At 42.9% G+C, this 12,127-nt stretch overlaps 1 protein-coding gene across 2 annotated transcripts in view; it reads right to left on the reverse strand.

The window, feature by feature from the left end:
• Positions 1-3,136: 3,136 nt before the first annotated feature.
• MCU (mitochondrial calcium uniporter) overlaps positions 3,137-12,127 on the reverse strand; it is a 78,460-nt gene continuing 69,469 nt past the window's right edge. The window contains exons 3-8 of one of the 2 annotated variants that reach the window (XM_082285734.1): positions 11,507-11,677; positions 10,907-11,011; positions 8,540-8,700; positions 7,862-8,065; positions 6,201-6,317; positions 3,137-5,089 (exon numbers count right to left, since the gene is read on the reverse strand). In XM_082285734.1, the coding sequence (XP_082141860.1) occupies positions 4,973-5,089; positions 6,201-6,317; positions 7,862-8,065; positions 8,540-8,700; positions 10,907-11,011; positions 11,507-11,677 (875 nt within the window). In that variant the 3' untranslated portion in view covers positions 3,137-4,972. Of the gene's footprint in view, positions 5,094-6,200; positions 6,318-7,861; positions 8,066-8,539; positions 8,701-10,906; positions 11,012-11,506; positions 11,678-12,127 lie in introns of both variants that reach the window. The other variant, XM_082285735.1, reaches the window with a different exon arrangement.

Raw genomic sequence — 12,127 nt, forward strand, 5'->3', positions numbered from 1 at the left:
GTTTCTGGGAAGAACGACCAGAGGCAAGTTAATGTGGGTAATATTCACAGCTCTGGGAGCTGTAAAGTTAGTCTGGGGGACAAAGGGAGGGAAAAACCCAAACAGAAGACTTCCCTGCAAGGAGATGCTCTAGTAGACACACAATTCCATTAGGGCATTTTGTAAGACTTGCACTCTCCAGCAAATATGTTGTTCCTGGCCTCCACAATTGCACCCCAGAGCTTGATGAACCCAACACCCCAAAAAGAATCAGGCTCAAGTTACTACCTCTTAAAAGAAGTCACCAGTTTAAAAGACATGAAGAGGAAAGGCAAAATTAAAATAGAGGGCAGGGACTTTAGTTTGGTACTCAAGAGGAATTTTCTAAACCTGCTACAAAGCCAGTGTATATCTGTTCTTAACACAAGAAAGAATGCTGGTTTTGCAGGTGGCAACCACCCTTCTTGTCCCTCCCAGAGATCTCTGCAGGGCTTTACCATGCTCACACAAGGAACTCCAATTCTCCAAAGCACTGGCTGGACTGGAAAGCCTTGTGCAGTTTGTAGTGGACTGATGAATAAAAACGCTTTGGTGTTTGCTGAAGCGATCTTGGCTTTGTCAGAGACACCTCTCAGAACACACCAGTGCCTGGGAGGTGTGTGAAGCACAGCTGTGGGTACAGAAGCCTGCAGCCTGCCTAGAAGGAGGAAGAGCTAATCAGCACTTCCTGCCACAGAGAGGGAGGAGAACCCTGCACACAGGACAGGCTCCCCATCCAGGATTGATTGGAGGATGTACATTCACAATAAGCCCTGACAGGCAGCTGAGATGGATTGCACTGAAGTCAAGGTCTTTGAGATAGCCTTTGGTGCTGTAAACAACTTGTTCCAGGACTCAGTGCCAGTGGGAAGGGCTGCAGAGAGCAGGGAGGGAGCACAAGCTGAGTGAAGTATGAGCAAACTCAACACAAGTAAAGTATCAAGAACTCATTAAAACCAGGCAAGTACATCACTCCTAGTTAAGAGTAGCAGTTATTTCCTTTGCCTTAGCGGAGCGCTAGGACACAGAATTTGATGTTTTGAGAGTGTTTTTCCACAGGGCCTACAGAACCCAGTGTATTTTCCACGCTCCTCCATTTTATTCAGATGGAGGAATTAGGGCACAGACAGCACACCAGTAACTGCAAAACTTGTCAGAGGCAGAAAGAGGAGTAGAACTCATTTTTTAAAAGCCCTCAGAGCCACAGCAGCACAGACTAAGAGCAGCTGCTCCCCGTACTTCAGGGCTTAGGTGCACTGCAAGTCTAAATTTCACTACTGCATTTTACTTTTCACCCCTTTAATGTCAGTATAGAAAATAAGCCTGATGGATTTTTTTAAAAGGAATAATTAGAATCTCTCGGGATAGGGTAGACTAATACTTAAGATACAAAAATCTCCTTCCTGTGTGAAAATGAAGCCATACAACGGGACACAGAGGAAAGAAGCTTGCATTTATAACTCCACACACACAAAAAAAACCAGGAGATATCAGAGAAATTGGTCCACTGGCTCAGACAGGGCAGCTTGGCCAGCTTCACATGGCTGGCTCAGTGCCATGGTCTGACAGCCAACAGCAGCTCCAGAGCATCATGCAAACCCTCTTAAAGCCAATATGGAAGCGTAAGAACTTGCAGCAAGGTGATCATCACTGCTGCCTGCCAGGCAGGAAGGGTTACAGGGGGAAAGAAAGAGGGTTGGTTTCTTCTTTGCTCTTCAGGAACGAGGAGCCATGAACACATTCCCTGGAGGAGCCTGCAAGGTAGAGCCTCAGGGGCGTGGCAAAGGGAACTTAATGCACTTCTCCAGGAAACTTTAAACTGGTCATACATTTATTTAAAAGCTCCCTCACAGAAGAGATTAAACAAAAGAATAACAAAATTGGTAGAAAAAGCAGCACCCAAGCAGTGCAATGCACCCTGCTGCTCATCCCTCACCGGGGCTGAAGAGTGCAGTGCCACATTAAGATTCAGGCAGCACTGCCAGCTCTTCAAGTGCTGCCAGGACGACAGGACCCTATTACCTGCCTGGTTCCCAAAAGGGAAACAGCTGTTGCAGGAGAGTGTGTTGATGTTGAGATACAACGGTGTGGATCAGGAGAGCAAACAAACCCCGCCCTTCCCTTCAGTGTTAGCATTCCAAGGCACTGAGACCTGAGTGGGAGGCTTGTGGATTTCAGGGCACAAGCATAGACACTTTTTACTTTTGTTACCCACATCTTCTCTGGAACAACATTAAAGCGTATGCAGGAACAGTTTTGTAACAGCATCTTCTTGCTTTCAAAATAGAGATTACAGAGATGTCATGAAGTCTCCTGGATACCAAAATGGACGAATTCTCACGCAACTGAGCCAAACAATTTGCCTAAGGGGGGCAGCAGCTCATGTGGGGCCAGCAGCAGACTAAGGGCTGCTTGGAGGAAAGTCTGTCAGCAGTGACTAAAGGGAGGTGACAACAAACAGCTTCCAGCCCTTCCCCTCCAGCTTTGAAAAACACAAGAGTTGGCTGTTTCAGAAACTAGCTAATCATGGATGAAAATTTTTTTAAAGCAGTCTATGGGCATGGTAGAAACTTGCACTAAACGCCTCGTCCTGATAACCCATATTGGTAGGACAAAGCACACTCTGCTGATTCCCAAAGTTAATGAACAAATCATATGTCACCATGACAAATCAAACCATTCAACGGCCCAGAGAGAAAGGAACTGAAGCCTGAAACTCCAGTTTTTCTCCAGAACAGCACTTGAATGCAGTACAGAAGCACACTGACACCACAGGTACCACTTTTAGGTTGCTGCGCGTTACCCGCCCGTATGTATCCTTGTCCTGTTACTATGCTGGCCAAAGGAAGATCTTTGCTAGACCAAGTTCTCTACCTCTACCTCACCACCTCAACCGCTCCCAAGATCCCTGTGTTAGGCAGCCAGGCCTGGCAGCCAGATCTCCATCCAGGCTTCTTCAGGAAAGCTATTATCTGCATCACCATGGCCTCGGAGAGGTAAGGTCAGTCAAGAAGACACAACCTAAACAAAAAGAAATGGAGGAAACTCAGGAGAGAGATGCCACACAGGGAATATTCTTTTCTCACCTAGGGAAAACAACACTATTCAAGAGCACTGATTCAAAAATTGAATAGTTATTTATTGTTCCAGAAGTACATTGCTCTTTTATACATATTTCATAAATGATACAGGATTTTACACATGTTCAGGTTTTTTTTGTTCTTTTTTTTTTTTAAAGAAGGACTTTTCTCCATGCTCCCTCCCTCATCCCAAACACACACCAAGGATTCAGCTACAGGATTGTGTTCATTTTTTTTCCCTTTAAAACTCATCACACAAACAGGATAAAACAGATAAAAAATAATCACACGATGTAATTAAATGGAAAGACAGAGGAAAAGGGAAAGGGAAAAAATAAAACTAGAAACATGCACCCATTCGGTCCAACATGCCACTGAGTGAGAAGAGGCAGCAATCTCAGCTGTGTTTCCACATCTGCAAGGCACCTGGCATCTAGTTAATACTGAATTATTTTCTTTCCTATATTTTTAAAACATGGTTCTCCAAAAAAAACAGAAGCCTCTTTCCATGACACAGTGAGGAGTAGTAGTGACATCAAAAAAAAGCAGCCAGCCTTTCGGTATGTAAAGCTTAGTGTCCTTCTCCCACCTTCATCCTGTCTCCACAGCATTTATCAGCAGGGTGCTGAACCAGACTGACCTGCTTTGAGTGAAGAGATGTTTTATCTGCTTAGAAAGCAGCCAGCCTTACCTAGGAGAGAGGGTAATGGGTTGACCTTCCTTCCTTTATTTCTTTTTAGCTAAGAACAAGAGATTTCATTAGCCACTCCCTAAGAAATTCTGACCTGTGGACACCAAGTTCACTTAAAGCTACTTAAGCAGGGGAAAGTGCTACAGAACCAAAGCAGTTCTGTGTCTTGCACTGTAAGATCCCCAAGCTCCCAAAAAGCCTCTGGGCAAGGGAAATGCCTTGACAATATGTGAACCCTTCTATCTCATTACACAAACAGTCGAATACCAAGTTTCATTATCCCATGTTCCAAAACTGTTCACTTAAAAGCAAGAGTCATGATTCCAGCAACAGTTCTGTAATCCTTTAAGCCTTCATAATTCCATAGTCCAGGTGGCTATCAGATTTGGGGTAGGAAGAGGGGAACCTCCCTCCCTTAAGACTGAATATAAAAAACCGCTCATGCAATGCTGCCATGGATTTCTAGAAGGAGCTCAAGGGCATTGGGACACAAAGTTTATATAGTTATTATGGAATAATCCAAAATATTGATTATCAAATGTCCAGAAGAAAACTCATTCCTTCTCTCACTTGGCTACAACCAATCTGTGCTACAAATAAGCAAAGGAGGAAGTCAGTGGAGCACAGGGGATGGGCTGGGAAGGGGAAGCTCACGGTTTTCCAGTAGAAAGCAGTCTTGTAGTAACTTTATAAAAGAGACCAGGGTCTGACCAGAAGTGTGCGTGTTAATGGTGGTGGAGTGCAAGTTCTGATCACCAGCCAGAGCTCCAGGTGGCTTGGATTCTTTGTTCTTTTTTTTTTCTCCTTTTGTTGTTTTTTGAGAGAGAGAGAGAGATCAGAATCAGGTAAAGGAAAATTTAAAAAGCTAAGCAGGCTGCTGGTGTCTTTTCAAGAGGCAGACCCTGCAAAGCTGGAAGAAGACACCCCTACACCCCAGCATTACATTCTTTTCATGAAACCCCCCCCAATCCTGTATTTGTACACAATCACCATTCTGAAAGTTTTTAAAATGTGACTATTTGCCAAGCCCTTTTCAGAACTAACATTCCACAATATCCCATCTTCAGATTTGAGAGATTTCCCCCCTTCACAGTCCTTTGTCTTAATTAAAGGTAAAAACCCTCCACCCCCCACACCATGTCCCAGCTTCCACCTGCAATGCTTTAATTAAAAAAGGCAAGAGCTATGAACAGGTTTTTTGCTGGGATTCAGAGCTTCTTTGCTGATCAGTCCTTTTCAGAAATTTGCTGGATGGGCAGATGAACTTGCAGTGGGTCTCGAAGCCTCTTAAGGTCCAATTCTGCCTAAAAGTAAAAAGCATATTATAAAGCACAAGCTCCCAAAACAACTTCCCCCAATACCATTTCCCTTTAGAGAAAAGAAAACTTTCCCACATTTCCTTGTTTTCTCCCTGTCCTGCAGGAAATTTTCCAAAGAGTAAAACAAAGTTGCAGGCTCATACTTGGGAAAACCATTCTTGGCTGTATTTCTCTGAACTTGCCTGCATGATGCAGTCACTTAAAGGAATTTGGTAAGGAAGATTTGGATCCCTGTAAACTCACTGGAATATTAAAATAAAAAAATTAAAAAAAAAAAAAGCCAACACAAAGCAACATCCCAACTAGATTATTAGGGATGGTTGATTCTAGAAGAAAAGCTTCAGGAAAATAGGGCCATCCAATGGCATCTGTATTCAGCATGGCATAAGAAACCACAGAAAGACCTATGGCTCCTTCCTTATGCAGTTCCTTCTCCAAGGCAGGGGTGGAACTCGTCTGGGTATCTTACACTGTCATTTCTAGAGCCTGGGAATAAAGGATGACAGAGAGCAGCAAAAAACAATGTGGTAACTCCTCTTTTTCTGCTCACACCATCCTTCTGCAATAAGGCTCTGAGAAACACAAGGAAGTATCTCTATCCAATCTGTCAAAAGCATCTGTCTCCAGAGTCTGAGAAATCTGCCCCCACTGACTTTAACAATACAGCCACATTTTCTGAACATTATTTTCCAGGACTGCACTGAAGTGCTATGTCAGGAAGTCCTGAACTGAATGGATGCAAGTCTTTTTTTCTCACTAAATCCATCTGGTGTGTAGGAGCTGAGGAAAAAAGAAATCTTGAATTAGACTCCTCTGAGGCATAAAGCGTCTGAAGCAACTCAAGACTTGCTAGCAGTGTCTGAAAGGCCCTTAAAGATTGATACAGGTTTCACGATGATTTACGCATCCAGCAGTTCTATTCTGTTCCTGGGAATATCAAAGCCAAATCAGTGACTGCAGTGGGGCTGTGACAAGAAAATGGGCTGAAAACTTAAAATACATTCATTCTTGCTTGAGGTGTGTCTATTAATAGTATTGAAGAGCTAGCAAGCAGTAATTTCTTTATCTTGTTTCTGGAAAAATTCTTGTTACCTGAGCAATTGCATCCTTGAGTTGATTGTATTTCTCTAGATCAAATCGTGTCTTTTTGGCTCCTTTATGGAAAAATAGTAAGTATTGTCTGTCTCTAGCATCTGGATAAACATATTCCTGAAGAGAGAAAAAGGAGAGAAAATAGGAATAAAGCTACAGCAGGGAGGCAACACAAGATGCCACAGCACAGTACGTCTCAGGTGTGTTTGGGAGAATGACCAGTTTCTGACAGAAGGCACAAGCCTGGTCCAAGCTTGCACAGTGGTGGGTGATCCCTGCCAGCAGCTAAACCCCCACCCAGTCACTCACTGCCCCACAAGCTGGATGGGAGAGAGAAGAGAATCCAAAGGTAGGAAAACAACAAGAAAAACAATACTATAAAGTTAAAGACAGTTTAATAACTGAGGAAAAAAACCCCACAACAACGTAAGAGTGATGCAAAAGCAACCACTCACCACCTCCTGCCAGCAGACCAATGCTCAGCCAGACTCTGAGCAACAGCTGCTTTGGAGAAACTCCCTCCCAATTTATTACAGAAGGTGACATTATATGGTATGGAATATCAGTTTGGTCAGTTCAGGGCAGGTGTCCCAGATGTGTTCCCTCACAACACCTCACCCACCCCCATCCTATTGCCAGAGGTGGGAAGTGGGGGGTTAGGAGGGGGCAAACCAGGGAAGAACAAAATCCAGAGAAGGCCTTGATGCTGTACCAGCACTGCTCAGCAACAGCAAAAGCACTCATATGTTATCAAGGCTGTCTTGGTCACAAATGCCAAACACTGCACCACACCAGCTTCTCTGAAGAACATTAACTCCGTCCCAGCCAGACCCAGCAAGTCAGACATTTGCTTCTCTACCCATTTGTTACAGTCCAGCAGTGAGTTACTATCACCTTACTCCTGTCCCCAGGGTGTGAATCCTTCCATGCAGAGAGAACAAGAATTAACGTTATTTTGTACTGACAAGTTTGTGGGGAGAAAAGGAGGGAAAAAAAGCTATCAACACCGCCCCTGAAATGATGCAGCTGACAGACCCCTGGGACACCATGCTGGAACACCTGCAGCATCTGTTCTGATGGCCTTGTGACAGTAGGGACACTTTGAGCCCTCCCTTCCTCTTTATTTAGGTGGGGTTAGGAAGTGGTGAGACAAACCCTGCACTAGAAAATCTGTAGAGAATCTCTCACAATTACAAGGATCCAGAGACAGATTCTTCATCTGGACAGGAGGCCAGATCTGTGAAAGGCCTAAACAAAAGCATTTCCAACAAGATGCCTGATCTTTGGTGTCTTTAAAAAGACCAACATGGGCATGTGAGAGGGATGGGTTTCCTTGAAGCTCAGAAGGTACCTCACGCAGCCATACCTGTCTGTACTGACCGTATCTGCCAGCAGATGAATCTGTTTGGCTACAGCAGTCAGTCACCAAACACAGAAAAGCATTTCTGGTAAGACAACCAGCCAGGACCACCACCAGAATACCCCACAGCCACATACCACCTCCCTGACCAGCACAAATTAATCAAGTGGCATCTGGGTTCCAACAGGATAAGGAAGGGGCAAAGCAGCTTCTAACAGGCACAACTTGGCTATTTTTCTAGGGAGCAGAGCCCAGAGAAAGTCTTCTAGTGAAGTGTCAATATCAGCACAACAAGTCCTACCTGGCGGGTCATTACGAAATAAGCATACATTGCCATGGCACTACCATAGGTGATGAAATAGGTGACTGGTTCCATAATGTCCCAAGAATATTCCCACCAGGTGAGGCGGGCCAGAATCCCAAACTGAGTGGCCATGTAGGCCAGGCCTCCCCACAACACGAAGGTTGTCCTCTTCTCTGCTTTCCTGCTGAGTTCCATCCTTACCTGCAGAAGGCAGAAACACACAACACCTTGCAGTCTCAGAAGTCATTATGTTAAGAGATAATAATGTTGTAAAAATAGTCCCTTATATTAATAGTAACATTAAGTGGATTGAAACATGATTTGATTATGCATGATGATTATACAAACAAACCTAAACCTCTTTTCCATCAGTATCTTGTCACTATATTTACTCCAAGCATGCTCTGAACGCCTCAGGAAATTATTTATTTCTCTGTGTTCAGAGATGTTCTGTTGCACTAGCACCAGTCTTTATTTACTAGCAAGCTCACTTCTGATTACTTAAAGCAAGGAAACAAAATATTTCCACTGAAACCAGAAGCAAACATGGTTTGGTAAACACTTGGTTCAGTGATCTTAAAACTATTTGAAGCATGCCAGGGACCCAATTAAAACTTGGAAATACATTCAGGCTGCATTTGGAGGATAAATACGACACACTGAGAAACTCCTTACTTTTTCTAGAGGTGCTAGTTGCTCCTTCAGTTCCTCTAATCTCCCTATCAGCTCCTTCTCCTTGTTCAGCTGGTGCTCCTCGATGCTCAAGGCTGTGTACAACTGCTGAACCAATGTCTTCACATCATTCAGCGTCGTGGCATTTTCATGGCTTAAGAGCTCTAGGAAAAAACAGAGGCTGCTTTATACATCTGTACCCACAGAGCCCTTGGAAAACCACTATTAGTCTGCACCGGAAACAAACAGAATTATCTTTTCAACAAAGAATTCTTTGGAAGAGCTCCAGAACTCCAAGACAATACAAGTCCCTTAAAAGAAAACCAGGCTTTATTACTGGATATTCCTAAAATTTGGTAAGAACAAGGAAAAGAGAGATGTCCTATAAAGCTGGCCAGATATCAACAGCTGCTTCTGAATCATATTTATATACAAGAGAAATGAACTAAACTAGCTATGATCCATCACACCAGCTATCAAGACACAGGCAGAATTCAGACTACAGACCACCAACAACCAGAGTTATTGGCGGTGGCAACTGAGCATCATGGGTTAGGGACCCCACAACAGTCTCATCAGCAGCATTTTGAGTGCCAGTGCCAAGAATCGTTTCCCAATACTCTGTGGGTAACACCCCCCTGCTGTGCTGCCTACAAAGGAGTGAACTTCTGGTATTTAGAAACAAGAACAGGGCCATGACTCAAAAACACCTTTATCTTTGCATTCAAACACCAAAAAGGATTCCTAGAGAATACCAGTTCATAAAGGAATTGTGACTACTTGTATTGTGTTACACTACACAGGGAAAAAAACAAGTTTGAAATTAAAGCAAAAGATTTTGACATTAACCAAATAAATTAATTTTTGTAGCATCCTTGGGCTTGTACTTAAAGTTATTAAAATATTATTTTACCAACTCAAAAAGCTATGGACAGCTTAAGTTTTAACACCAGCAGCTCAAGGAAAAAAAGTGGCTCAGTTGCCTGTGCCAAGACACACAAAATACACAATTTCCTTCTAGTTAAAGGGCTCCTGTTTCCCTAGGAAGAAAAATCCAAATGCTCCTACTGAGGTGACCATCAAGAAGTACTTATTTTAAATTACAGTATTCTGGTGTTTACATTTTCAAATATACAAGGTGATCTTGTAAAAATGGAAAAGCAACAGCCGAAAAGTTTGACAGAACTAACCTCAGTGCCTATTTGCAGGCACATTCATTTTAGCACGAACTACAGAAATCTCCTTGGCAAGTGCATCCTAGGAGACAATTTCCTGTAACCTTGGTGATCCCAGAGCTCACTTAGCAGTACACAATGGGTGACAGAGCAGAGTAACTTCTTTGTGTGTGTGATACCCAGTGGTTTAGATATCCAATCTTAATGGAGAGCTTTCTGTTAAGGTGCTTTTAATGAGATGGGAAAAAATCATCTCTAGCAGAGGTCAGTCTACCCCACATTTAGGCAAGAAAGAGCATCTCACCGAGTACTGCACTCCCAATTCCAGAAAAACAGAACAATAAAGTAGATAAAAATCCCCATCTGTGAACCAAGCAGAACAGCATTTCCCAAGTCGTCCCTTTTATTTAAATCCTCAGACAAAACTACAGGCATGCAAGAACCTGGTGTTTTATGAAGGCTATGAAGCTGCCCAGAAGAAAGAGTAGAGGGCCGATAAAAACACTGAGTTCCTGCCTCCACCAGTAACACTGAAGTGTCTCAAAATCTTCTTGCAGGTTTTCACATCTTGAAAATCACACACATCCAAAGAATATTATTGAAATGGATTTTCTTGTTGACTCAAAATAGGTTGGTTTCCCTTCCCTTCCTAGCTGATTCTTCATAACACAACCTTCTAAGGGCACAGTCTCCTTTATTTCACTGTTTGGTAGCTAACAAGGTTTTGAGGTTTATCTGCCATAGTCGAAGTACCACACTTAAATGGAAACAATGTTAGCTGTCAGGGGAAGCAACAATTTAGTCTTCCAAACCAGACAATCTAAGTTTCAATCTAATTCCCATCTTGTATTGTATTCCCTCAGAACGAGTTAAATTAAATTACTTTTCAGTAATTAAAAAAAAATTTTGAAAACCTCAGAATTTAAAAGGAATTATATTTCTTTGTTTATTCCTCTTGGAGGCTGGGGGGGCACTAGCTTTGAACAGAATGAAATATCTGCTTTTCATTAATAATTATTCTGATTACTTGGATATCTCTAAATTGGGCTCCAAGGGCAGGATTAGAAACCACAAGGTTGCCCTTTAGAAACAACGCTTCATGCTCCTGAACAAGTTAATAAAGCATGTTGCAACGAAGCAGGGAGCTGAATACTGAAATGTACTCCCAGTGCTGAGCAGAACCAGGCTGGTTTACCTCTCTTTGGTGGTCTGACATGGTATGTGACATCATTAATGATCAGTTTGAAGTCATCCAGCAGAAGCAGGTCAATGCCTGTGGAGGAGGCCACACGTGTGCCATCTGTAAGGAAAACACAGATGATGCATTAAGCAGGAGCAACAAAGGACTTGAACATGCCATGGCTAAGTTGTAACACCATCCCAAATCCAGCTGTTGGGCTTCCATTCTTTCCAAAAGATGATACTTTTTGGAAAGTGGACAAGGAAAGGTGGAAACATGACTGAGTTTCCATTGCTAAAGCAGGATACTGTTTCGCTTGTACCACCTTTTCCACCCAATTCCTTACAAACTGATTTGAACATCAATGTCAGTTGCATAGCTTGCATCTTTCCTACTAAATAGTAGGGCACTCACCAGAAAACATCTCCATTAGGACTGATTTCCTTAGCAGCTCTCACTACACAATATTCTTACTCTAGGAATGGCATTTCTACCTTCTGCTTTTTCAGGAAGGTCGAAGAACTCACACCACAGCAAACTTTTACTTCAAAAGCAAAAGGCCGGGTGAAAACAGCAGGCAAGCAAGTAAATCAATTAGTTTGTAAACAAGAGTACCTGCTGAGTAGATTGCAACCCGATCAATTCCTCTGTCCTCTGCTCGCAGCTGTTGCAAGAACACCCCGACAGAGTCCGAGATGGGTTTCAGGGTGAACTGGCAGCGCTCGCGCCGCGATGGGAGACTCACAGAAATCACAGGCAACCCGTTTTGGTAAACCACCGTCACTTCTACAGAGACAACAAAAATACAAGCTTATCATTAAAAGATAACAGATCTTCTCTATTTGTCCCATGGAGAAAGAGGCAAACCTGATTGTCATCTGAATGGACTAAACTTTTGACGTTACTAAGAGACATGGCCAAAGAAAAATGGATGTATAGCCAAGATTGTCACTCCAGTAACATGGCAGTCATTTTCTGTAGTTTTTAAAAGTTACTGACACTAAACTCAGTCACCTTTATTCTAAAGGCAACATGATATCTAAAAGCCATAACATGGCAGCACAGTATGTTTGGGTTAGGTTTTGAGAATAAAAGCATTTTGGACTATGAAAGACAAAACACTGCTGTTTATCAGGATTTATAGCTCAGGAGAAAAAGGCAGATTGTGTATACTAGGAAACATCAAGGAAGGACCAACTTCAAATATTTTTATCCTTGTTTAGTTCTGGTTTCCTC

The sequence above is a fragment of the Coloeus monedula genome (genome assembly GCF_965178545.1).
Source record: "Coloeus monedula genome assembly, chromosome: 8".
NCBI classification, from domain to species: domain Eukaryota; kingdom Metazoa; phylum Chordata; class Aves; order Passeriformes; family Corvidae; genus Coloeus; species Coloeus monedula.